Here is a 26,832-nt window from a genome sequence, read left to right as displayed (position 1 = left end):
TCAGGGATTCTTTACAGTCTATCGAGAAGTTTTTAAAAAGATTGCAAAAGAAGAGGTGGAATATATTACCCGGGAAGATATTGAAGAGTTCCCTATGTTTGGCAATTCCCAAAGTGACTATGATACGGTAAGAGCAAGTGTAAATCTTAACTGAAAGTAGCACAGTTAAGTCATGACTTTGTCTTACACTGCAATCAGAGGAAAGGCTTCTGCTGGTCTCTGAGGTGAATACAAAACCATGTATCTGCTGTCTTTCCTAGTACTGTAGATCAGTACTATAAAGGAAGTGCTTGTGTTCTGATTCATAATAATTAGATGAGCTAAAATAGGTATTTCCTGCTGGACTATATTATTAACCAGCATTTTTGGGTAAGTTGTGAAGACAAACACTTCCCAGGGCTAACAACTACGCCAGTGAAACTTATGTGTAGTGCAAGGCTTATAAAACAAATGAACAAATGTTTTCTTTGCTTCCTGATGAGAATAGTTTTCCAGTGTTTCAATGCAAGTTACGTTACAGAAAGGGATATTGAGACAATTTTTGTTGTTTTAATAATACATAGTGTCCTGCCTCATTTAGGAAAACTGCATAGCACTTACTGCATAACACTGCCTTTACCAAATGCCAGATGTGATGGCTGACCTGCAGTGTGAGCTCCCACAATCATGCTCTGTGTCATCTACAGTTAATTCTGTAGTAAGATTTACTTTCCAAAACACTGCGTGCTTTCCTCTGGGAAGCAAGAAAAGAAAATGTATCTGGGACACTTGAATTCTTGTCATCTGGTTTGCCAGCTATTCGTTGCATTCTGCCAGACTTCCTTTTTTTTGTTTAGGTTTACCAGTATTCCTGTGTTGAAATTAAATAGTAAAATAGTGGCCCTTTCCCCAGTTAGTAACTGCACTTATCAATGTACTCAGTTACTGTTCATGGCTGCTACTTAACACTTGTCACATTTAGTAGAATGACGAATATGTATGAAATTTAAATTGATGCATACCTTAAAAATAAGTCACTTAAGTGGTATAAAACATGGCTGTAGTTAGAAACAAAGTTGTAAATCAATCTAAGCAGCGTCAGAATGGGTGTTTGAATGTCAAATAAAATTACAAGATGACTTAATAAATGGTAGTCTTTCCCAGAGAGAATATTTGTCTCTTTGAAACTGCTAAAATCTGTTTTTAATTGAGTTCTCTTGAAACTGCTTGCTTTTAGGCCATTGTATAGATACGATTATAGGCCCAAATGAGCTTTTATGCTTTGACACCTGTGTTGTTAATCTTGTCCTAGAATCAGCTGTTATGTGTAATTTGAGGTTTTTTTTGGGTTTGTTGTTTTACCAAGAAAGGAAAAAAAAAAAAAAGATTTGTAGTGTATTTTATGTGAAATAGCACAGTTAAATGTGAAGGTCATTATCCCTATTAAAGTGTATTCACATAAAGACATTACACTGTCAGAGGATTTGAGCATTGCAGTGTTCGCTTCACTACTCAATGGGAGTATCATGGGAAGAGGAAAAAGAGTTTTAGAAAGAAGCCACAAAAACTGTGGAGGCTTCAGAACCTGCGATGTGAATGCTCTCTGTCTCGGTCTACTGAGATAATTCACAAGAAGCTTGAGAGGCGGCTTGATGAATGCCAAGTGGCCAGGGGAGATATTCTTTAGTCTGTGATATCGCAAGAATTCATGGGAAGAGACTTGTAGTTCAGTTAGATGCAGAAACAAAAGTAATCAGTAGTAGCAGACAAAACAAAATCTGCTGGACAGTTCAGCAAGAGCTGCTGTACAGCTTCTGGAGAAACATGCTTGTTTTTCAGGTAGCTGCTGAGGAGGAGGAAAGTCGTTAGCTCAACAGCTGGTGGAGGGGAGAATGGTCCCTGTCATCAGTTGATGGCTGTGTGTCCTTTTGCACAGAAGGTACCCCCTTCTGAAGCAGAAATCTGAGATGGGGAGTCTCTCTTAGGTTATTGGATTAAATATAAATAGTTATTGGTTAATAACTGCCATGAACGTTTCCATGTAGGTAGACCATTAGAAATTAAATGAGATGTTGATAGTCCATTCTAATACCAATGGCAGGAGGAGAATAGGAGATATTAGAAGAAGAGATACTAAACTATTAGGTTGAATACTTCTGTGAGATATTCCAAATATGAACAGTAGTGCATATAGAAGTAAGTAGTAAAAAGGCAGCTTAATAGGGTAAGTAATATAAGAAGAGAGTTTAGGCATATCTTTTTTCCTGAATGTACAAAATGCAGAAGGTTAGTAATTATTTGCAGAGGAACAGAGAACAAACCATAACATAATTATTATGCCATTTTATTAATCTGTAATTTAATTTACGAATAGCAAAAGGAAGGAAAATAAGGGAAGAAAATAATTTCTTTTAATGTGAGATTCTCTTAATCACATTTCTTTTAATGTGAGAGCTAGAGGGGATCACTTTAACCTGTGGTCATATAATTTGCTAACAAAACAAGAGTATGTGCATCTTGGCATAGCCCCTTGTTAAACTGTGCAAGTCATGGCTCCATGCTGTTGTGTGCGCCAACAGCTTGCATGGATTAATAAAAGAAATATTAAATTCAGGAAAGAAAAAGACATCGTGGGCTATCAGTTTCTGTCTTGCTCTGGAAACAGAGAGAATCTACAGGGAAGAAGTAGCATTATGTACATGTATTTGTTTTATTGTGCTGATCATTGGCTGCTGTTGGAAATGTATGGCTGACCTTTGATAATTTATATTAAATTATATATAATTTAATATAAATTATTCTTGGGGTTCTTATGCAATACGTGCATATGCCTGCTTGTGGACATCAAGTCTGATAATGGTTGTGCTTTTCAGTTTGAGAGGAGAAGCACAGCTAAATAACTGGGTATTAATGTCAGCACGATCCAATCCTGCAAGGAGATATTCTTTAGAAGTTGTAGTTTGGAATAGTTTAGACAAGGCTGTTGATTTGGCATGGTTTGAAATTTTAAGGATGCTAATAGAGTTTTCTCTAAACTTTCATGTGATATTTGTATACTCTGAGGGAAAACTGTGGCCTGTATAGAAGACACAAGCTGCTACCAAAGTCCTGAATTGTTTGATATGATTTTTGTCGTGCCCTCTCCTCCCTTCTCCCCCCTCCACACAAATGACTTTTTTTGTTTGTTTCTTACAGGTAGTCCACCCTTTCTATGCATATTGGCAGAGTTTCTGTACTCAGAAGAGCTTTGCTTGGAAAGAAGAATATGACACACGACAAGCCTCAAACCGCTGGGAGAAACGAGCTATGGAAAAAGAGAACAAGAAAAAGAGAGATAAAGCCAGGAAAGAGAGGAATGAACTGATCCGTCAGCTAGTAGCCTTTATTCGTAAAAGGGATAAAAGAGTACAAGCTCATAGAAAACTTGTGGAAGAACAAAATGCAGAAAAAACTAGAAAATCAGAGGAATTTCGGAGGCAGCAGAAGCTCAAACAAGCCAAGTATGTAAATGTGAAACAAATCTTTTCTTTTAAACTTGGAGAAACTATCCATGATTATACCATACAGAGTTAGATTCTAATGCTAGCTCCACTTGCTCTTTTGAGCATCCTTGAAAATGTTATATGTTGGTTTTGGTCTCAAGTCTGAGCTTTTTAAAACTGGAGTGTCTCTGCATTGTACTGACATAAAGAAATCTAACATACCAGGGAATGATAATCAGGTAATTGCCTGTAGTAGCACAGAATCTGTGTGCTTTTACTTACCTGGGGAAGTAAGATTTAATAGTTACCATTATTCCCTTAAAGAAAAAAGGATGTATGTTTTGGAATAAGGGAGAAAGAACAGGACTGTGACATCCTGGACTTAGTCAGCTTCATCTGCTTTAATGAAGAAAGTACCTGCTAAAAAGAAAGTAGGAAAATATCACTTAGTTTTAATTTTTCTTTTAACTCCTTAGAGAGAACCCTTTCATAGAACTAAATGCATTTTTTTTTGATGCTTTTATTTTTCCCAAAGTTATGTAACAGGAAGAAGTGATCTCTCAAATGTAAGCACAGTTTATTCTTCCAACTAGAAGAGCTTTTTGTGTGCAGATGGAAGAAGCTTAAATTCTTAATGAGTGCACTTTAAAAATAATTGCATATTGATTAAAAAAATAATTATATATATATATATATAAAAAATTATTTCTCCCTGCTGTCCCCAAGGAAGAATGAAGCTGAGTGATACACTTGCTGACAAATAGCTTGATAATTTGGAGTCCAGGAGGCAGCTGGAGTAAAATTCAGCTGTACTGAGGTGTACTGTTTGACAGCTTGGGCCACATGTATATTTGGAAAACTGTGCTGACACTTTCTTGCAGAGCAGAGCCAAGGAGTAATGTGCTTGTGGCTTTTGTGGGCCTGTACTACTTGTACGTTGCATCAGGTAAAAGCAGCTGTACTGCTCTGAGGATTGACCTGACTTCCCTGCTGTCAGCCTGATACTGCCATACTGCATAACATTTCCTGCCTGAAATTAGGGCAAGACCAACCTACATCAATACCTTTTTACTTGTTTTGTAGATGTGCCCATTGGCATCACAAATTAACTGCTCAGATTTCCAGGCCCTACAGACAATTGTTTGCTCCACCATATTATATTGAGGACTTTCCTCCTAAAATGCCAGAGAAGTTATATTTTAAATAATACTGTTTCTGTAATTACCACCTCATAAGCACAATGCAAAAGTTAATATATTATTCTACCTAAAGGCTGGCTGAGCAATACAAAGAGCAAAGCTGGATAACTATGTCAGATCTGGAGAAGGAGTTGCAAGAGATGGAGGCACAATATGAAAAGGAATTTGGAGACGGATCAAGTGATGAGGAGGAATTAGAAGAACAGGAGACAAAAGGCATTGAAGGTATGGGGTATGAGTGGGTGATCTATATTGAGTTACTGCAGGCAGAGTGTTGGCTTACTGCACTTACAGCTGCAGATTCACAGTTCTGACTGTAGTGCAGCTCCCTGCCTGCAGCTGAGATGTGCCAGGCTAGTGTCTGATGCTCTGGTGCCTTCCATGAGAAGGCATCAAGCTACAGCTGTTAATTTGTGCTAATATATGGTTTGGTAAGATGGTCTTGAGCTGTCTGCATGTCAGTAATACAGAAAAAGTTGAGGGTCGTTGTGGTGACTTTTCTGGAGCTTTAAGAGCAGCTTACTCAAAAATTGCTCATCTGACTTTGTCTCTCTGATCCCCACTGATCTCAGAGAAACTGAATGACGAAATTGAAGAAGCTGAATTTGTTGATGGTCTGTACTGCCCTGCTTGTGACAAGTTGTTAAAAACCGAGAAAGCGTAAGTGCTTGTGGTTGGGGATTTTGGGGCGGGAGTGTTGGGTTTTAACAATGCATTAACTTCACATAAGGGTCAGTGTTGTCTTTCCAGCAGAGACATTGTCAGGGCAGAGTTTTCCATCCTTAGTAGTGATGGATAATAGGCCTGTTATTCATTTATATGTAAATATAACAGTGTTTGCTCAGAGCCATCTGCAGTAACAATCTGCTACTCCTCACAGCATGAAGAATCATGAAAAGTCAAAGAAGCATCGAGAGATGGTGGCACTGTTACGACAGCAACTGGAAGAAGAAGAAGGGAAATTTCCTGTGTCTTTGGATGATGCATGTGAAATACATACCAAAGAGGAAGAAACAGAAGACATGCCCAAGCAGAAGTACTTTAAATTGGTTTTAATTTTATAATGACTAATGATTTAGTAAGTCTTGGAGGCTCTCAGAGGGAGCTTCTTATGATTTATAGGTGTGCTGGAACTCACAGTATTCTGCAGTTTAAAACATTTCTTAGCATCAGAGTTCCAGTAAAATGCCTGCATTAGTATGACTGGATTGAAATACTGTAGAATAATAGTCTAGTATTTTCTCTGCTTAAAGTTAGATATGAAGGGAAAGTACCGATTGTTATTTTTCACAGAGGGGAACTTGCACAGGCCCAGTGTTTAGTGATTTGGTACTCTTTTTGGTACTTCATGTCAGCTGAATGCTGGCTTAGAAACTGAGTGTGCTTAAAATCAGAATTGATGAAGTATGTTGCCCAACTTCATGTTTTGAATGGCCAAAGAATAATGCCAACTACCTAACTAGTACCTTCAAGTTAGAATAGAATAGTTAGGGTTGGAAAGGACCTTAAGATCATCAAGTTCAGTCTGAGCAGAATAAATGTTTTACAAAATGCCATGAGTAGTTTAGGAGATCTGCTGTTTTAATTTCAGGCATGAGTAACTTTCTGTTTGTGGCTACTGTCCACCTGATACCATGGTTCAGGGGATAAGCAAAAATGTAACTTGGTACCTTCTTAGAAACTGTACTTGTTTTGGAGCTTATTTTTGAAAAGAGGTAATTTTAAATTCTTATTTTTACAGACTCTCAAAGAAGCAGAGGAAGAAACAGAAAACAGTGGTGGTATGTAGTCATATAATGATATCCAGGAAACTTTTGTTATCTCCTAATTTAACTTTTGTCTTGAAAAACAAGGAAATACTTGAAATTGTACATAACTTGAAGAGCTGGTATAATGTATGTTTTGTTGATCTCTAATTAGGGAGGAATAACATTTAGTTGGCATCCTACTGACACTGTAGTTTTTGGAACGAACACATCCATTCCACCTTCACTTGAATTGTAAACATCAGTAACGCCAATCTGTTGTACTCCAGGATCTGAGTCTGCATGACAGATCTGTGCCTGACAGCAGCAGAGTGAAATTCGAGAACTGCAAGCTATTTGAGGCTTGAGTGGCAGGAGTACCATAGTGAGCAAACTCTTGCTGCTTTCCTCATGCTTGATCCTTACCTCTTCTTACCTTACTCTTACTCCTTTTCTCTCCTTACTACTTCGATCCTAGCCTTGCCCCTCTGAGCTACTCGGTCCTGCCTCTTCCATTCTTTCCTGAGATGGTCTTCTGTCTTCCCCAGCCTAACCCCTCTAACCTCCTATTATGTGTTCACCTTCTGTGCCCTCTCCCACACCATCATTATCCCTCATCCTTTAGAAACTCCCTGAAATTCTCAAGCAGCTGCATTTTTCTTGTTCTCTTGGCCGGTATTGCACAGTCCAAGTCAGTATTGGCTTGACCTTCTTGTTTCCATCCAGGTCATCAGGCTGCTGCACAATTCTTGCCTCCTCAGTTTGAAGTCAGCGTCCTGTTCTCGCTTTAGAGGTTGCATATAGGCGCTGTGTGTGTCTGCCATCAGTTTAGTCATGAGACCTTCTGCAGTTCAAAGCGCAGACAGTAGGTGTCAGTCTTGCATAGCATGAGCTGTAAACTTGTGCTGAGACTCTTCTGGAAACATAACTTCCAGCCTCTGCCAAGCTTTATGGAATCCTGGGAATTGCTATGTGTTTTGTTTTCCTTTCCTGAGGGTAGTTTAACCTTTTTTTTTTTTTTTTTTTTTTTTTTTAAATTCCAGGTGGCTGAGACTCTGCAAAAGATGCTGGAGGTGGTAGTTACATTAATGTAGTGCTTGGGAACTGAGCTGTTTTGTTTTAGACGTGCTCAGGGGTTGATCTTTTGCCAAACAGCATGTATTGAGTTTACTCTGTCTCTGGTATGTGGGAAAGGCTGCCACTGTTTCTAATGTTAGGGAGGGAAAATGGAGTGTGTTTATCTAGCCTCAGTCAGGTCAGTTATTTTGGCTTAAGTGTCCTAACACAGGTTTCTGGCACAGAAAACTTTAGTCTAACTAATTAACATTTTGCAAGGTTATAAGCAAAGACACTAACTTGTAATGTGAAGCGGCAGCCCAAACAGAATGACCCCTGTGTATAATTAAAAGCTACCTTCATTCTCCTCTCCTCTAGTTTTAGGGGCTGTTTTATTGGTGTTTCTTCCCTTCATCATAGGTGGCTTCATCTTTCAAAACATGAGAACTAAGGTTTTACCAGTTACAGTCTCATTGAAAACACACAGTAAAATTAAGAGGGTCCATGGCTTTCTGTTCTCCCCACCCAACCATGTTTGAGGTAAATAAGTATAATACTATAAACATAATCACTAATTAGCTTAAAGTAGTTAATTTGCATGTCTTGTTTGGACAGACTTACGAGGACTCTCTTGATAAAAGCGCTGATGAAGAAACAGTTGAACAAAAGGAGGTGCACGATGTGGACAAGGACAGTGGCTCAGCAGAGGAGCTGGTGAATGATGGCCAAAGATGTGCTGTGTCAGAGGACGCAAGCGCTACAGAAGATGTCAGCCAAGTGAATGAAGCAAGAAGTGAAGCTAAAAGGTGTGCTGACTTGCAGTGTTGCAGTCAGTGTGTCACTATCTATTTTGGTACTTTCAAACCAGTCTAGATTTACCCACCAATGTGAACTGGGGACTGCTCCACTAAATCAGAGCTGAATAAATATGGTACTTAACAAGGAGTGCTAGGACCTGCTTTGAAAATGGCATTTGGCTGCACATCCCTGCCACATCACTTACCAGTAGCCAGTTAATCACCTAACTGAATCTTGAGAATGACAACTGATTGTATAAGTTAAATAGCTTTATTTATTTTTTTTTCTTGAAGCGCTTGCTTTGTGTTGTGAAGGAAGAACAGGGAGATGCTGATGATTGAAAACCATCAGAAGCTCTTAAATATTGAATGTTCCTGTGCACTGATCTTGTTTTCTCTTTGTCTTATCAGCAGTACTAAACCTAAAGGGAAGAAAGCCAAGGAAGCAAAAAAGTCTGCTAAGGCATCTTCAGAGCACCCAACAACAGTATGTCAAACTATTTATGCTATTTAAAACTTGGTCGTCGTATTACTACAAACAGGGTTAGTTGGTTGGTTGATCACCTCCAGCCCATAGATTTCTGCTCCTTGTAGAAGACAAGCTGCTTTTGTCCTTTCAGAGAAGAGTGGACTCTATTTCAGTTCTAAGAGAAGCTAAAGCTCTCTATCCAAGACAGTTCAAACCAAACAAACTAAACACCTGAAAACAGAACTGTTGTCATCAGGCAGGTGGTGGGTAGTACTATCTGTATCTTTCCCAATATTGATGTTTCCCGGAAAGAGAAAAATCTTGTAATAACTACAGCTAAGACACACAATTCTCTAAATCAGAGCCCAAGTGTTGTGTATATGGTAAGGTAACACAAAAAGTATTCTCTAGCTTAAATGATTTGCAAGGTTTCTATTTCTTGTTCTGGGTTCTATGTAGTACTCTTTGAAATTTCAAGAAGTTACACTTGAGATCTAAAAAACCCCAAAAGTATTTAATTGTTAATCAATTATGGAATGTCTGATAGAAACAGCGTATTTGCATCTCATTGTCCAGGAGAAGCTGCATGCAACAAATAGGTGTATTATGTTTATTATGTCCTCCATCCAAATGCGAAGTTTTTTTTTCCTTTTTGCTCATTGCAGAATGAAGTTCCTATCCACTGTGTCACCTGCAACTGTGCATTTCCATCCCGAAATAAACTTTTTGAACACCTGAAAGCCACAGGACATGCAAAAGCCACACAAGCAGCAGCTGTAAATGGAGCTGTAAACACCAGAAACAAAAAAGAGAAACGTAAAACCAGATAGAACTTTTTTGGAGTGGCAGTCTACAGAATCATACATGAGTGCTGTCCTGGAGCAGAGAGGTGACATTGATTGTGTCTGGAGTTGAACAGAGAAGGCAAGTCCTAATTTGGGGGAAAAAAAAAGGAAGATGAAACATAAAGAATAGTATCTTTTGAAGAAACCTGTGCTTGGTTTTGGGTTCATCAGCCTTTCTTTAATGACTGCATTTGACTTGTCATCTCAGCAGCTTTTACAATGGGGTTGGGGAAGTGGTAATTCAAATTGACCTTGTGTTCCTGTAGAAACATGCCCAGATAAAGTGCCCACAGAGAGGGCTTATCGTTTTAACACTCGTGTTGCTGCTTTTCTTTAGAGGGATTAGCTCAGGGTGAGTGCAGCAGGCAGAAGGGCCTGTGCTGCTTTGGTCATCTGTCAAAGATGAAATATAGTGCAAGGTCCTACACCTGGTTCAGAGCAATCCCAGGCACAGCTACAGGTTGGGCAGAGAAGAGATTCAGAGCAGCCCTGTGGAGAAGGACTTGGGGGTGTTGGTTGATGAGAAAATGAACATGAGCCGGCTTCAGTCTGCGCTTGCAGCCCAGAAAGCCAACTGTATCCTGGGCTGCATCAAAAGGAATGTGACCAGCAGGTCGAAGGAGGTGATCCTGCCCCTCTACTCTGCTCTTGTGAGACCTCACCTGGAGTATTGTGTGCAGTTCTGGTGTCCTCAACATAAAAAGGACATGGAACTGTTGGAACAAGTCCAGAGGAGGCCACGAGGATGATCAGGGGACTGGAGCACCTCCTGTATGAAGACAGGCTGAGAAAATTGGGGCTGTTCAGCCTGGAGAATTGAAGCTGCATGGAGACCTCATAGCAGCCTTCCAGTATCTGAAGGGGGCCTATAGGGATGCTGGGGAGGGACTCTTCATTAGAGACTGTAGTGACAGGACAAGGGGTAATGGGTTAAAACTTAAACAGGGGAAGTTTAGATTGGGTATAAGGAGGAAGTTCTTTACTGTGAGGGTGGTGAGGCACTGGAATGGGTTGCCCAGGGAAGTTGTGAATGCTCCATCCCTGGCAGTGTTCAAGGCTGGGTTGGACAGAGCCTTGCGTGGGGCATGGTTTAGCGTGAGGTGTCCCTGCCCATGGCAGTGGGTTTGGAACTAGATGATCTTAAGGTCCTTTCCAACCCTAACTGTTCTGTGATTCTATGAAATGTCACCCCAACATGGGGCTTTTCTTCTGCCCTCCCCAAGGAGAGGAGTACTTTCAAAGTAATTAATTACAATAAACAGCGGATGAAAGGGAAAGAGTAAGGTGTCTAAGTTGGTTAATCAGCTTTGACAATTCCTGTCGGTTTTGTACCTGCATGCCAGGGTGTTGGTGGAAAAAAATTGCTAGTAGAACCTTGCTGAGAGAAGTGAAGGCAGAAATGAGTGACATGAATAAATGAATTTGTTCTGTTGTTTTTCTAATGAAAAACATGGGAGTTGTTATTGCACCTCTGTTTAAATGCATGTCTACGTGGTGGGGATAACAAGCACCTCATTTTGCCATGGTGGTGGATTTTACAAGGCTGTTGTTAATGTAGATGATGAGAGTGGTACTCCGTGTAGTATGTTGTTTAGAAAGCTCCTATGGTGCAGTTTTGCAGAAGCACTGATCTTGCATTAACTAATTTCTAAAGTTTAAATCTGTCACGCAGAGTGGCAGAACCATCTCCTTCCCCCACATGTTGACAGGATGCCTTTATTGGGTCAAGGCTTTTTAAACTTTGAATGAAAGTGAAATGGTAAATGTTCCTGCTGACTGTTCACAATGCCTTTTGTTGGTTTTTGTCTTTCTTCTTTTCTTTTTTTGAAACCAAAGCAAGGAATGAACTGATGATTTAAAAAAGGAAAAAGGTGATTAAGTAAGAAAGAAACATGGCATCTTATTTCAGCAGTCAGAATTTGTATCTTTGCTAAATGACTAACGGAGGGGCCGTGCAATCCTGAAAGCAGCAGGAGAAAAAAAAAGGCGTGTTTTAGAGAGGATGATAACTGGGTTAGAGGCATGTGATACAAATAATTACTGTAATTAGAAACTACACCTTTGTGCAAACATTGTGTTTTTTTCATGCTCTAATTACAGTGTATCGTTGTAATAAGGGTAAATAGTTTTAACTGTGAAATCTCCAGTTGTGTTCTAAACAGGGTATTTCTCAGCCAGAGATTGTCTATGCTTATGCAAGTGAAATCTCACAAACTAAACCCTGCAGTATTACTTTTTGACTTCTATTCTTATTTAAATAAAACTAAATACTTTGTGTGTCTTACGAGTGCTTGTATGTATTGGGTGTAAATGGTGAGGTTTTGGTTGCAGGAACAGTGGCAGCAGCAGTCAGGTTCCAGCCAGCTCTGCAGCACTGCGCACCATGCTCAGCCATTCAGGAGCGTGTGGTACTTCTGTGAAAACATCCATTAGAACGGTCTGTGAACGCCGTGGTACAAAGGAGTGTGGCCAGGGCAGCAGCAGCCATCCCACTGCAGTCCCCAAGGGATCCATACATGCCATACTCTAAGCAGCATTTTTCCTCCAAACAACTTTATTGTTTTTCTTTGTCACTCTATGAAAATTACTGATTTTTAGGTGATATTCATAGATGAAAGATGAATGTATGTCTGCCTCTTCATCTGATACCAGATTAATCCTAATAGGGTTTTTTTCTGACATTATGCTAATGTCAGAATTGATGTGCAGCTAATGCACACCACCACTGTAGACTGAGCCATATGATTACAAAACAGATTAGAGTGTATTCTTTATTAAACACTGTATCTGTCAGACTGCTCTTAGAATACTGAACAAGTATTAATCTTCAGAATATGATTTTCTTATGCAGTGTAGATTAGTTATGAGTCCGGGTGGCAATTATCAGGGGATCTGTGTTCATCTCATGTAAGGAAACAAATCAAGTCTGTTTTGCAGCTGCTCTTTCCATGTGCCTCTGTAAAGCCGTGTCAAATACTTCCACAGCAAAGTCGACATCCTTTTTAGTAATGCACATTGGAGGTTTAAATCTAAATGTCTGAGAGAGGGAAAGAAGGAAAAAAAAAAAAAAAATCCTTAATACTGTATGGAAATAACACAGTTTCTACCAGCCCATCTAGGTCAGCACTCACTTTCTGCCCCTCAGTCTAACCCTAAGTGTGAAAAATTATACGAGACCCACAGAGCAGGGACTGAAGCTTCTGATCAATGCACTCTGAAGTGGAACAGTTTTGGGCTTGACTGCATCCAACACTTCTGACAAAGCAACTGCCTCCAACAAAGACTTGACTGGAGTCGGTCATGGTTGCAGCTCTGTTATGACAGACAGAGCTAGTATAAAACCTTAGATGGGTTTGTACTAAGAAAGAACAGAGACGCGGATGTATGTTCCTTTCTGGCAGCTTTGCCACAGGGAAAAGTAGTATCTGTGGAGAGTGTCAGCTTCTTGCATTGTGTCAAGTGATTTCCTGTTGTATTCGCAGTTATTAAGGCCTCTAAACATGAAAGAGTCTACCATGAAAGAATTGCTAGACACAAACTTTCAGTAAGGGTACTATAGCTTGAATGCACATTGACCAGGAAAGGATATATGCACAGTTCAACTTGTCAAGAAGGGAGGTTCTTAAATCCAAATGTTTAATCTATATTATAATGTTTCCAAGAGTATTTAACTTACATTAAGAATCTTAAAGCTTTCAGTTTAAATTCTTCTGTCATCATATCACAGAACCTTATGCAGCAAGAGTGGGATAACGGTCTTTCCCACCCACAGCCTCAGCTAACACTCACAGATAAACAGCACTTAAGTGAGACAGAATCAGATTTTACTGCACTCTGAGCTATTATTACCCTTGTTCTGGTCTGTGACTTGTGGAAGAACCAATGAGGTGACAGTTGCAGTGCCCCATTTGTTTTAGCCATCCTGCATGTATCTCATACAGAAGCTGTTTCCTCTATGCCCGAGCAGTTCACTGACATGACCAGGCCTGAGGCAGTTCTCTCCTATTAACTCGTGTGATGCAAGAAGGTGAGTACGGCATGGTGCATCTTCAATTGGGTTGGGCTGATTTCCATTCAGATGCAATTCCCACTTTTGTGCTGCTCTGTGAGGCTTGATAATAACTTTTTTTTTTTTTTTGTTTTAGTTTGCCTAAATAAATTCTTTTAAATATAAAAATTGAAGGTCAGGTGATAACCTGAAAAGTAACAAAGACTTAGCATGCCTGAATACTTCTGATTTCCTCTAATGTACATAGACTACAGTACACTGCTTTTCTAGGGGAAGCTGTCCCTGTAAAGGAAAACTCCAAACTCAGAGCTAGTTCAACATGCTTGAATCAAGTAAGTCCTGCCTAATTTATGAAATAAGCAAGATTAAACAGAGCTAGTTCCTAAGAGTATACATTTCCTGTTTTATTTACTAAAGGATGTAGGCAGAAAATAAGCTTTACGTATAACCAGAGGCTCAGACCTGGCTGTAGAGTCCTCCTCTGCCGATCAGGACCCCCATGTCTTTACAGTCCTCCAAGATCTGACTGACTTCTTCAGTTGGAAGAGGGTGGCGATGGTCCTACGGAAAGCAAAGATTAAACTTCACTTCGATATTCTAAATTAGTTCTATGAAAAGGAAGTATTTTCCAGTCTTTCCAATAAACCTCACCCCATCTCTGGCTGTAAAGGTCAGCCAACGTAATTAATCTGCTTTCTAAGATGAGTTTATGCAACTAAGGCACACAAGTCACTGTTTACTCAAAACTTGTGAAGTACTTGAAATGCTGGAATGTTCTGTCTCATTTTTAGCCAGAGCAATGTTTTCTCCCTTCATTAGCTGTTTTTGAATAGACAATCTTTCTATTCTTTCAACTGGAATAAAATGTGAAAAATCTTTCAATGGCACTGAAAGGAATAAATGAAGTCACTAACCTTATCTGTCACCATTTCTACTCCGATCATAAGTCCCTTGCCACGGACATCACCAACAATCTTGAATTTATCCCGTAGTTTAGCCAACTCCAGCAGCATGTATGTTCCCACATCCTCACTGTTTTTCTGTAGGCCATCTTCTTCAATAGCCTGGTTAAAATGACATACTGTGACAGTGTTGCAGGAAAAACTTCTAATAAAGTCTGTTAATCCCCATTTAGCTTGATGACACATTGTTTATCTCGCTTCTTTACAGAGTATGTTCCTTCACTACTACAGTCCTTACATTTCTCTTTCTTACAATCATCTAATGTCACTGGAGTTCAATTTAGCATAGTATTTTGTTGCTGTAGTGTTTTTTGCATTTTACTTATTACTCAATAAACATCATCATAGAATCATAGAATGGTTTGGTATGAAGGGACCTTAAAGCTCATCCAGTTCCAACCCACTGCCACAGGCAGGGACCCCTTCCACCAGCCCAGGCTGCTCCAAGCCCTGTCCAATCTGGCCTTGAACACTGCCAGGGATGGGGCAGCCACAGCTTCTCTGGGCAACCTGTGCCTCTCCATCTTTCTTGTTGGCCCCTGTTGGGTATTCGAAGGCTGCTATAAGGTCTCCTCTAAACATAATCCAGTAATTCATGCTCACATGGAGTCATAATTGAAAAATACCTGACCACCAGATTATTTTCAAAATCTTACCAGAAATATTTTCATTCTTTCTCAGTATCATGAGAAGAAAATAATTTGACAAGGCATACCTGTATTTACTGAGCAGCAATTTAGCGAACAACCTGAGTGTTGCAATTAGATTCACCAACACCATGCTTTTCAATCACCATCTTTGTTTTTCCTCTCCTCTCTGACATGCAGCCAGCTACCAGCCCTGACACATACAAACCGTTTTATGAACTCAATATTTACGTTAAGGAAATCACAGTAAAAACAAAAACAACCCAAAATACAATTACAGAAGTTGAAATGGGTGTTTTCCTTTTTCTTCCTTTTCCTTTTTTTTTTTTTTAAAGTTTCTCTCAACTCCATTTTATTCTTCCTGACTTTGCCAACCTCCTCAGACCTATTTCAGATCCAGGCTCCAAGTTACTTTATAGCCAAAAAAGCCTTTTTTCTGTTTTACCCCCAAAACATGGCTGTACTCGTAAACTGTTTTTTCAAAATCTTGTTATTTATATGATTAACCATCTTATAAAATAGCTAAAGAGAACCCTAAAATATTCAGAAAAGTAATGTGAATAGAAACAGTATCTGCTGTAATGAAGTGACATTCGAGGACATATGGTCTGTACATGATAAAAACAAATTGAATAGCAACGTACTGGCCACTGCCTGATTTTCTGCTGGATGACAACTGAAATATGTTGCAGCTTTGTTCTATTGTCTTTTTAATGAAGGAGTTTTTCTCTTTTTTCCTTCGGAAGGAATTTTGACTTTAAATACTTTTAACTATCTGGTCATTACGGCTTTTTAGGCATAAGGTAAAAGCTGTGGAGTTGAAAACAATTTTGCTTAGCATGTGTGCCAGAGAATACCTTTGGTTTGGTTGATAATTTGTGTAATCCTATGGAAGAGTTGGCTAAGGTTTTGAGAAGGCACTTTCCTACCTGTTTATTAACAAAGTAAAGAACATAAAGGAGACAGAGACAGGCAATTCTGAAAACATAGTAAGAGGGCTTCTATTCTTTTTAGAGGGATGAAAATCCTGCAGTGAAATTAATGAGGGTTTTTTCCTACATGTAGGGCGTATTAGTCATGTATGCATAATACATACATATGTTTATGCACTTTATACAGTAATTTAAAAAGATGCCCACATATAACTTTATAGTAAGAATAAATGTAAACATTTTTCATCTTTTGCTGCAAGATAAAGTAGCAATATGTAGTATAAACATATATAGTGAAATATATAAATTTATACAACGTTCTGCCTACATCAAGAACAGCAGCTCCAACTGTGCAGGCCAAAGGGTTTCCTCCAAATGTGTTAACATGAAGGTTTTGAGCCAAGGAACTTGCAATCTCTAGAAGAAAAAGAACAATATTGATTACTCTTACAGCTGCCTTATGTTTGGTAACAGTACTTATGTGCTTTAACGATTACATTTGATGTGCTTCAAGCCTGATTCTACTGGAGACAACACGATACAAAGATTTTATTTTTTTCTTGCAAGTATTCTGCGCAAAATATAACTATTCCCAAAACCTATAGTGTCTAGCAGATGGTAAAAACGGACTTCTTTTAAAAAAAAGTCACACTTCTAACATGTTGTCAAGTTTCCCCGTAAACTGACATCTACAAATCTCCTTTACTAGATTCAGCCAGTCATTTGTAAGAACGAAGCAGCTGGCCTTCTTACAAACTCACAGAATGTTGATTACTAAAATACTGTGAATTCAACGAGGATTTCGAGTATTTACCAGCTATACCAGCTGGGTAACTCACAAGGTCATCCCTGCCACAGTTACACAACTCACCCCATTTAGACAAAGCTTTGCACTCGTATAGCACAGCACTTGGTAAAAAGATGTGAGCAATGAGAATCCAATTCATCTGTCAATTGACTGAGACAACGATTACTCACAGAGCTCAGCTGTTTGACACACATGTCTCCAGCAGGTAAATATTGTAGACTGTATTTTGTAATTGCTCTATTTTAAATCTTAGCTGAACAGAACTCTTGCACCTTTTGTTGTAACAACAGCTGCCATTGGAAAGCCATTACCAATTCCTTTTGCCAAAGTAACAATGTCAGGGACTACACCATGTGTCTGAAATCCCCAGAAATGGCTGCCTGTCCGTCCAAATCCTGTCTGTACCTTTCAAAAGACAAACACATAGAAATCCCCATCACTTACTCATATTTTATAAGATGTTTCGTTTTTCTTGTCTTTCTATTGTCACTAATTTGCATTAAACTGCAGCTATCTCTGGAATCAACTTGCATTAGGATCCTTATTCAGATGGCTTTGCACAAAATACGATTTACTGTTACTGTAATTGGGTTTTTCTTTTGCATATGGAAGAGGTAACACATCACCATGTCTTAGGCATGGTGAGATGCATAAATAAGCAGCTTCCATTTCAAAATTGAGAGGAAATGCAGTTGCTTATCACATTTCAAAAGCAACCCCATGATTGCTGATCTCTATTACTGCAATGCTTGAGGTACATACCATTGTCACTTTGAAGCACTTGCTACTATTTCAAAATAGTTTTAGCTAAGCAAATTCCACTTCTTAATTCCAATTTCCAATTCCAATTCCACATTCAAAAACATATTTGCAGGGGTACAGCAATCAATTCCCTTCTAGAGTTTATGTACGCCAACAACACTCATAAGAGGAAGTTGCAAGCCTCATACCACATATTTGTGGAAATTTACTGCTCCCAAAAGGTAAGGATTGAAGTCTGTGTCTAAAGCCAGAATACCACATAGCAGAATAAAGGTAGTAAAACCTGGAAGACTCCTATGCCTGGAAAGACCACAGAATCATAGAATAGTTACCTAACTACCTACCTACCTATTGCTAAATAGAAAGGACCTTAAGTTGATCTAGTTCCAACCCCCCTGCTATGGGCAGGGACACCTCCCATTAAACCATGCCACCCAAGGCTCTGTGCAACCTGGCCTTGAACACCGCCAGGGATGGAGCATTCACAAAGATGCACTGTGCAAAGATGCAATGTGTTAAATTTAAGCCATGAAGTGTATAGCATTTCATTCAGATTATTTCCAGGCTTCCAGTTGTATTTTTTTAAGACGACTTTCAGAGGTACCCCAAACTCTAGAGTTGCTATGCAAAAAAAAAAATGTAACTCACTTCATCTGAAATACAGACACCCTGTCTTTCCCGTACTAGCTGGTAAGCTTCCTTTAAGAAACCTTTTGGGTACTGAACAGCTCCATTAACACCCTGGCAAGACAAAAAAAGAAAATGTCTTCAGGAACAGACAAATAAACTGGAGTTCAACTGTGTGACTATCCCACAACAGGGAAAAATATGAGCAGCCCTCAGGTAATAGCAAGACTTGTTTCAAGCTTCTGGCTTCAGCAGCGAAACTGCTTCAAAAAGTTCCTGCCCAGGTCACTCATTCTCATTTCACAGGGCAGTTTGCTGTTCTGTCAGTTGTGCTGGTATAAATGTTTGTGAGGCCATACTGTAAACTGGATCACTCTAAGAAATAGTTGATTAAAGATAAGCTGCCAAAACAAGTACCTAAAAAACCTACATTCTGAGAAACCCAAAGACTGCTTTTGATGACAAACTACAGAATTCACATCCCTTCTTTGGTTAATTTGTTTAAAACATTGTTTCCTCGATTACTGTTCACCTTGCCAGTTTTTATTCGGATCAGAAATCCCACTCTACACCTGGACTGTAATGGCTGCTTAGACTTAGGTATGTAAAGGCTTAGAAGACAGGAAACCAGAGACGGCTCCAATTATCTCTGTGGTCACAATTCTCATTTTTTTTGTTACTTTTCCTGTTTCCAGGATATATTCCCTATTCTTCCTACTTAAGAACCACAATATACAGCAGTTCTGAAACTAGGGTAAAGTACCAAAGGAATGAACACCATGGCCACCACTTGCTGGAGAGCTGCTAAAAATATAGTGGACAACATGGTTGGGAAGAGGCGAAAGTAGGAATTGATATAAGGTTACAAAACCAGTAAAAAGCAGAATGAAATTTGGAACAAGGTATTAGACACTAAACAACAGCATGTATCACTATTTAAATGCAGAAAAAAATGTGTACGTTTAATCATGATTCTCTGTTTAACTTCATGAGCAAAGTTCTAGCTCCACTGAAATCAGGAACAAAAGCCGAGATTTTAAGACAGTACAGCCATTGTTTCAAATATTTAAGGTGCTTAAGGCATTAAAAATAATAAAAAAACAGCAGAAGTGCATGGTTAGAATGTAGCTAAAGTTTGTAAGATTTTAATGTTTCACACTATTTTTGCTATCACAGTTGAGAAACAGCAAACTACTTACTTGAATTGGTTCAGCGATAAATCCAGCTATTGTCTTTGGTACTGAGGTATTCAGAGTATCTTTGAACTGTTCAATGTACTGGTCCTTTGCATGACATACACCTGTTCACAGGGGAATAGTTTAAATTTACTTTAAATGACACAAAATTAGCTTCAAAACATGAAATTACACATCTAATCAACAACTATGACTGCATGTTAAATATCACCTATCAAAAACACAACAGAAAGCTAAACATTAAAGGAGAGAGTTCCTTATTTTCTCTTAAACGATTTATACTCTAGGGAATGACAAAACAGCAAGGCAAAGCTGACAGATGACGTTACACATTGTACAGGTAAGCAAGCTGTACGTTAGAGACAGCATTTGTGAATCACCTACATAAGCAGAAGGAATAAGCAGACACTTTCTCAGGGGTTAATAAACATTAGTGTATGACATGAGGAATCGTTAGGTTAGTGCAAGTATAAGGATTCTGGAAAATACAGCTGCATATCAGTCTATACTGAAATAACAGTATAGCTAATGCTCCCATCCACTAGGGAGGGCAAAGCTAGAAAAAAAACATTGTTACGTATGCATGTGAATTAAAATACTACAGAGTACTTGTTGAAACTGCACAAATAATTCACTGTAACCGTTGTTAAGAGGAGAGCAGTAGAAGGAGCTTTCACTTTGTGCTGCGTGCAGAATGGTTTGCCTCATGGCTTTTTGCGTATCATGGGCTACAGGTTGTCTTTGCTATTCATTCATATTACTCCAAAACAAAAGCTGTAGAGCTGTCAAAACTTCAGAAACAGCTGTTATGGTCAGTGCTGGAAAACACCAATCAACACTTCTGTTCTTTCAGATGTGCCAAACTGAGTTCCCCAGCTTCTGGAGTTGATCATGACAAATGCTGGAAACAAAGGCTGGGATTTTAAGAACAGATCTTTCTCAGTGGGAAGCAGATGCTCTATGCGCTCTGCAATATTTTCTTTGGTCGCTTTTGCAAATCCTACCCAGAGGTCTACCTTCCCAGAGGAGGTAATTAACCTATTTCCACAGCCCTCTAGTATTCTCTAATATAAAAGCCAAATACTTCTTGTCATTGACCAACCTTCAGAACAGGTGCATTTTCGAACAGTTTGCACTGGAGAATCTCTACAATGGCTGCCTCCCCATGGACCACGAAAAACATCTGGTAACATTGTCTGCCAAGCATAAGAGAAAGCTACAGGTTTGATGAGACCTTTCTAAGAGATGTTTTGATCATACTTAGGGATGACTAGTGGAAAAAAACCCCAACCCCCAAAAAGTCTGTTAGAGTCAAAGGGGATACCTAGTTCAAGCAACTTCTCTGAAAAACACTTGTAGAGTAACAATGAACTTCCCCCTCAAGAAATGGTAGAACAGAGACAGTTCTGGAACCAATAAGTTCCAGCAGTAGTGAGTTGATAATTTCCTTTGTTTTGTTCTTTGTTAGTCAGCAGTTTTGGTTATCTCAGATTAATAGCAACATTTTTAGAGTTTCTAGTAGTACTTTAATAATCTGAAGTATGTTAAAAATCTGCAAAACACAGGGAGGCAGGCAGATCTAGTAAAGTAATTATAGGCTGGAAATTTTGAGCTCCAGCCTTCAAATTGTGTCTGCTGACAAAATACCGCATGACTTCAGACAACTCATTTACTGAGCCAGGTTAGTAGGCTGTTACAAAGGAGCCTTTCTATAGCCAGTGCTGTGGCTGAGCTATCACCATAACAAATCAAGAGTAGCCAATGCCAGCTTCCTATCTGCTCAAGGGCAGGGAGATAACACATTGCCATCTACCCCCAATTGATATGCCTCCTGTCTTGCTGAAATGAGAGACATCACAGGGTTATTTTGTTTCTTTTTATTCCAGGGGAGGATCTGCTTCAGATAGCTGAAAGCAGCTTTGCACAGATTTGCCAAAATCAGCTTGTGAAAAGGGCTTCAGAACATTAATTTGCACCTTACCATGCAAGCACCAAACATGACTAAAGAACTGTAAATCACGACCACTCATGTTATGGCTGTACCGTCTCCAAATTAGCGTAAGTAACCTTACGGAGAAGTAAAAGGGACTGTGGCTTTTATACTTACACAGCAGGATAGCTACATTTTAGCTAGTGACCATAAAGCACTTCAAGAATAGGAAATGTACTAATGGTTAAAATATTCAACAATAAACTGTTAGTTACCCAGATTATTTAAAAAAAAAAAATAATAAAAATCTCACTGTTAAACAACCAAAGCCATTGGCAACACCATGCTTATAAAGACCAACAGATGTCAATCCCAGCGTGTAAGGGCTGCCTCCATGGTATGCTCCCCTGTGCAAACAAAGAAAGTAGATGAACACCACTCATTTCCAAGAAGGGATTGTAGCAACATTATTAGTCTAAGAAGGTAGGTTTCTGAGCTATATATTATTAGGGAAAATGAGCATTGTTACACTTGAAACACAAATATTCCTACTGCCATTTTTCCTCTGGTTTTGGAAGACCCGTGACTACTATCTGCACTAGTTCCCTGAAATTTCAAAAGTTAAAATCGTAAGGTAATGTTTTCAAGGAGAAAAGAACAATGATTGGAACCAAAAGCAATTCCAACAGTGTCTCATGAAGTTCTGCTGTAGCACCTGAGCCCTACACAGCAAACATACCTGTTCTTTGAATCTATGGAACCACTGCTCTCTCCAACAGATGCTGCAATCATTAAGTCACATGGTGATTTCCTACCAGTTTTATTAGCGAATCAGAAATTCATTAATGATAATATACAAGCAAGGTGGGTACCCAATGTTCTACTGAATGGAAGAGTAGAAAAATACAGTGCTTCATTGCAAGACCTTGAGGCTGCCTGGGATGCATAGTAAAGAGAACTGCTTACACTCACTCCTGCACCACCTCTGCTGTGAAGCCAGAAGAGCTTTGTGTACCAGTGCAGTGAACTATGGTTCAGGGATCTGGCAGAAAAATAAGGCAGCAAAATAAGCAGAAAAAAAAATGAGTCCTTTCACCAGGTTAGCTTTAAGCCACAGCAGTTCCCTGCTGCGGTTCACTGCACCATTATTCTAGAGTTACCTTTGTACCCCCACAAAGGGGACAAAGGGGGATACTGCAGGGGTGGAATGAAGGAAGAAAGCAGCAATTGCTGAAGCATGCTGTGGCTCTGAACAAAGGTCCACCAAAGCACATTCTTAGTGCAGAGACTAGACCCTTTTCTAAGCAACAAAGGCAAAAATTGCAGGTTTTGTTTTGAATGCAAGCTAGTCCTAATGTACTGTACCAAATCTTCAACTCCTGTTTTACTCCTTTTTGTCAAATAAAATAATTTTATAGCTTTCTACTCAGCACATCTGGAGTTAAAGAGTTCCCCATTATTCCTTGGCTTAGGCAGATAGATACTTATACACAAATGATCATCATTACCTGAAAGAGATGATGTCGAAGTTACGAGTATATAGCCTTGCCATGAACATAGCCAAATCGTTGGCTTCTGACCCGCTGTTGGTTAGATAAACCACCTAAAGGAGAATGCTTAGGATCAGTACAGTGAACAACCACCACGTTGCTCAGCATCAGGCCATGTCATTTGTTAACATCAGGAGCTATGACCTATCACTAATACAAGATTACTTCACTGCAAGAAGCAGTGTTGCCCATACACTACAGGTGAGAACTAAGGTTAAGCTTCAAGCTGATTTACACAGAAAGAGTAAAAAAAAGAAATCTTTAAGAGTTGGAGTCTTCAGGTTTTCCTAAAATGGAACAGTGATTCAAAGAAAAAAGAAAGTGTCTGGGTTAAACTGAACACGCCTGACTGAATAGAAATAACCTTCACAGAGGTAAAAAGTGCTGCTACAGTGTACCTGCATATTAGTTACTAGGAGTGACTTACACAGACATAACCATGGAATAGCAAAGATAAGCAGTTGGCTTACTGGGAACAAAGGGTAAATCCTGTTTATGAGTTCTGAGGTTCGAAAACAGCTCAAACTCTATTGTCACCACTTTTAAAGTAAATTTTTCAGAATTGGTTGAGATTTTCCACTGCTTAAACTATTCAGATACTTTACACTTTTTTTTTGTATTGTTTTGGTTTTGTTACTCTCCTTCATTCCTAAGATTGCAGTAACTTCATACTCTCCTGCTAGCCCAAGTTCATTTTATCACCAGTTTATTTTACCTGAAAAAAAGCCAGTGTTTTTCTTACTCTTTCTGGGCATATGAAACATGACATTTATGTGGGTTACTTATTTAAATGTCTATAAAGCTCACTACACAAAGTACTGTCAAATACTTTTCACTGTGAATTTTTATGAGATCAAACAAATTAAGCCTGACTACATGAAAGACTACATGAAAGATAAGTTAACATCTTAGTTCCTTCAGTAACTTTAAAGCTTGGCAATGTCCTTTCACATTAACAACTTGACGGAGAGAACAAACAGAACAGGAGCTTGGGATATTATGCTTGCCTACATTAGGTCTAAAGAAAAGGCTTTGAGGGTCATCATGCTCTCTGACAGTCTGTAGTCCCCATACAGATTTTCTCTCCACAGATATTGTTGCTCTCACTTATTTAATATATATTTTTATATTAAATGTTTCTTACAGACATCCCCTTCACCAGCCCCTGGTCCTGTAAGGAGCAAAGTACCTTAAGTGGATCTGGAAAAAGAGAAGTTAGCTTTTCAGCATATTCCTGGATTGATGGGTGCATGTAGATACTAGAGATATGCCAGAGGTGAGCAAGCTGTTTCTGGGTAGCCATAGTTACCTTCCTGTATGTAGCACAAAAAGAGACAAAGGGATTCAATTCTATACACGTTTACTCATACACACGCACGCCCATCTGTTATTAATCCTGAAAATTCAGACACTGTGCCATTTGCCAGATCAATGAGCAAGTAGACAGAATCGATTAATCTTTCAAAATGCAGAGGAAATTGACCTTAATGTAAATCATACATGACAATACAATGAACTATATTCTGGTTTTAGGCTCACAATGCCACAGATTAACAAAGAGAAAACCAAAGTAAGTATCTCTTCCTGCATTTTATAGCATGAATCAAATAGTAACATACTTACGGGTGACAGTGACCAACACCAACAGTGACAATTCCAGCAAAGAGATCAAGGTATCTTCGTCCTTCATAATCAAATAACCACTGCATGTGTCCTTGATGCAGCAACAATGGCTTCTTGTAAAATGTTCTCAATGAAGGAGAAATATTTTGTTCACGAATCTCCCGCATGCGTTCATATGAATGGGACTGAGTGCAATAAAAAAAGTCAGTATCCATTTATGCTTTCTAAAGATCCAGACTAATGGGGCTGTAGTGAATCACATAGATTACACAGCTGTCTATAGCAGTTGTTCATAGAACTAAGACTTTAACAAATTCTGGCACGTAGAATGTTCTACAAACCCCCAAAACTCAGCTTTTGAAGTTAAGATTTCTGTTCTGCACTTCTCTCTTCCTTAGCTTTTCAAATCAACAGTGTAGCCAACCGGTTACAGAACTGCCACACAGGTAAAACTATAGGTTACATCCTGGTTGGAATGGAATTATTTTTTGTCCAAACTACCAAATTCTATAATCATACTTAATGAACTATTTATAGCAGATAAGCCTATCAGTCCAATCTAGTAATGCAATCTTACTTAAATACAGTGCAGTATGTATGACTTACTTTGTATTTTTCAGGTACAAAATTGCAAGGAGGCATTTTTGCTTTTGTGGAGACAGAGCTTTTCCATTTCTGCTGCCTAAAGACAACTACAAAATAGTAAGAGAATTATCAAACACTTATCAAAGTGCACATCTGAGAAAGTTTCTCAATAAGCTTATTCACACACAAGCTACAACCAAAGCAAGTTTTGTTGTGTGTTTTGGTGAAATTTTTTTTTTTTTGAGATATTTTCTTGCGGGAAAAAGAAAGCAAAATATATGTAGATTTTGAACCCCCAAAGGCACTTTCCTCTTATCCACTAAAATCCAGTTCTCATTTTCACATGAACTTTTATTTTGACAGGAGGTTTCTAACACAAATTCTTATCTGCGGGCAGCAAGAGCAGGAATCCTCTCCAACAGTGTGAGCCAGGAGCTCAGGGTGACCAAAGCACTGGTGGTACTCTTGGGGACAAGGGTATAGTCCCAACAGACCTGAACAGAGCACAGTCCACTGAGAGTGACCACCTAAGCAGAGGAGATGAATCGCATCCAGGGTCCACCCAGGGAGTCCAGTCAGGAGCAGCAGCAGATGGGGCCAGAAACAGTGCTGGAGACAATGTAGGTCCAAGGTCCATTCAAGAGACAAGGCCAGAGGCTACCTAGTGGCAGGGCCGAGGCAGGGACTGAAGGGTCACGGCTGAGCTTAAACAGGGCTCCTGAGCAGTGGGCACTGGCTCTGCATCGTAGCCATTACAGCTCTCCCTGACATCTTCTGTCCTTTTTCCAAATTCCTGAAAACTTCACACTATTCCACCTTCCATTTAACTGGAAGTGCAATTAATCAGGTATCACAAAAAGTTAGCAAGTAAAATCACAGAATGGATTGGGTTGGAAGGGACCTTAGGGATCATCTGGTAAAATATATACCTTTTGCATTCCTCATATTGTCTGCGCAGAACTACACATTCAGTTTTAAATGTCTAAGGTTTTAAACATTTTTTAAAACACGTTAAAATGTAAATGAATGAAGAATAAAGTTTCCTGAAGTAAATTACATATGCTGTTACTTCCCTTACAACCACCTACAGCACTAATGAATTATCCGTCTACATGAGCAGAGTCTCAAAAGCATTAAAGAAAGGCTGCAAGTTAGAGCAGTTCTGACTTTGGGTCTCTTTCAAAGCGAACTGCAGCTAAAACAAAAGTGCTTCCTTCCCCAACCCCGTACAAATACAGAGCTTCAACCAAACCCCCCACGACAGCGGGCTTCAGGGGACTCCCGCTGCCCGCCGCCGTCCCGTCCAACCGGCCTGCGGGACTCCGGGCTCTCGGAGAGGATGGATTCCTGCTCTTGCTGCTCCCAGGTAAGAACGCGGGCCCCGTGCGCAGCTGACCCCGGCCGAGCGAGCCCCTCACGATGGGTCCAGGCGCTTCAGCCCCTCGCAGCCCTTCCCCTCCGCGCCCCGTCCCTCACAGCGCCGGTCGCTTACCGCTGCCGAGCCCGCGGCTGCTGCCCCTCAGCGGCGGCGCGCAGCCCACCGCCATGTCTGCGGGTAACGGGACAGTGCCGGGCGGAGCTCGCGCGGCCCTGCCCCTCATCCCGCTGCCGCGGGGGCCTGTCCGCGGG

General features: G+C 39.7%; 2 protein-coding genes across 5 annotated transcripts in view; one reads left to right on the top strand and one right to left on the bottom strand.

The window, feature by feature from the left end:
• DNAJC21 (DnaJ heat shock protein family (Hsp40) member C21) overlaps window positions 1-9,884 on the top strand; it is a 13,285-nt gene extending 3,401 nt beyond the window's left edge. The window contains exons 4-12 of one of the 2 annotated variants that reach the window (XM_061469518.1): window positions 5-127; window positions 3,175-3,479; window positions 4,734-4,885; window positions 5,233-5,320; window positions 5,541-5,696; window positions 6,402-6,441; window positions 8,077-8,267; window positions 8,673-8,745; window positions 9,393-9,884. In XM_061469518.1, coding sequence (XP_061325502.1) covers window positions 5-127; window positions 3,175-3,479; window positions 4,734-4,885; window positions 5,233-5,320; window positions 5,541-5,696; window positions 6,402-6,441; window positions 8,077-8,267; window positions 8,673-8,745; window positions 9,393-9,557 — 1,293 coding nt within the window. In that variant the 3' untranslated portion in view covers window positions 9,558-9,884. Of the gene's footprint in view, window positions 1-4; window positions 128-3,174; window positions 3,480-4,733; window positions 4,886-5,232; window positions 5,321-5,540; window positions 5,697-6,401; window positions 6,442-8,076; window positions 8,268-8,669; window positions 8,746-9,392 lie in introns of both variants that reach the window. The other variant, XM_061469517.1, reaches the window with a different exon arrangement.
• On the bottom strand, window positions 3,751-26,832 carry AGXT2 (alanine--glyoxylate aminotransferase 2). Of its 3 annotated transcripts, none has more exons than XM_061469521.1 (14): window positions 26,696-26,832; window positions 25,225-25,310; window positions 24,619-24,803; window positions 24,185-24,308; window positions 22,954-23,048; window positions 21,759-21,852; window positions 20,618-20,711; window positions 19,519-19,619; window positions 18,341-18,433; window positions 17,203-17,335; window positions 16,451-16,539; window positions 14,496-14,645; window positions 14,044-14,142; window positions 3,751-3,881 (listed from the first exon to the last, which is right to left on the bottom strand). In XM_061469521.1, exons 1-14 carry the CDS (start codon window positions 26,802-26,804, stop codon window positions 3,780-3,782), a joined length of 1,554 nt encoding a protein of 517 aa, XP_061325505.1. In that variant the 5' UTR covers window positions 26,805-26,832; the 3' UTR covers window positions 3,751-3,779. The 3 variants fall into 3 exon arrangements, with proteins under 3 accessions (XP_061325505.1, XP_061325506.1, XP_061325503.1); XM_061469522.1 differs by lacking the exon at window positions 3,751-3,881 and adding an exon at window positions 8,655-8,680; XM_061469519.1 differs by lacking the exon at window positions 3,751-3,881 and adding an exon at window positions 12,330-12,609.

The sequence above is a fragment of the Pezoporus flaviventris genome, unplaced genomic scaffold (assembly GCF_033815535.1).
Source record: "Pezoporus flaviventris isolate CSIRO_AGI_PZ_B2104156 unplaced genomic scaffold, CSIRO_AGI_Pfla_v1 ptg000057l, whole genome shotgun sequence".
Taxonomy (NCBI): Eukaryota; Metazoa; Chordata; class Aves; order Psittaciformes; family Psittacidae; genus Pezoporus; species Pezoporus flaviventris.
Note: the sequence above shows the minus strand (reverse complement) of the source record. Positions and strands in the feature narration are given on the sequence as shown.

What these genes read in the sequence shown, in the direction of transcription:
- AGXT2 (XM_061469519.1), bottom strand. Translation starts at nt 26,804, where the DNA reads ATGAGGGGCAGGGCCGCGCGAGCTCCGCCCGGCACTGTCCCGTTACCC. An exon ending in AGCTGTTGTTACAACAAAAG is followed by an intron (nt 16,540 to 17,202) that starts GTGCAAGAGTTC and finishes TTTTTCTTCTAG; the next exon opens with AGATTGCAAGTTCCTTGGCT. An exon ending in GAGGAGGACTCTACAGCCAG is followed by an intron (nt 12,610 to 14,043) that starts GTCTGAGCCTCT and finishes TCCCTCTCTCAG; the next exon opens with ACATTTAGATTTAAACCTCC.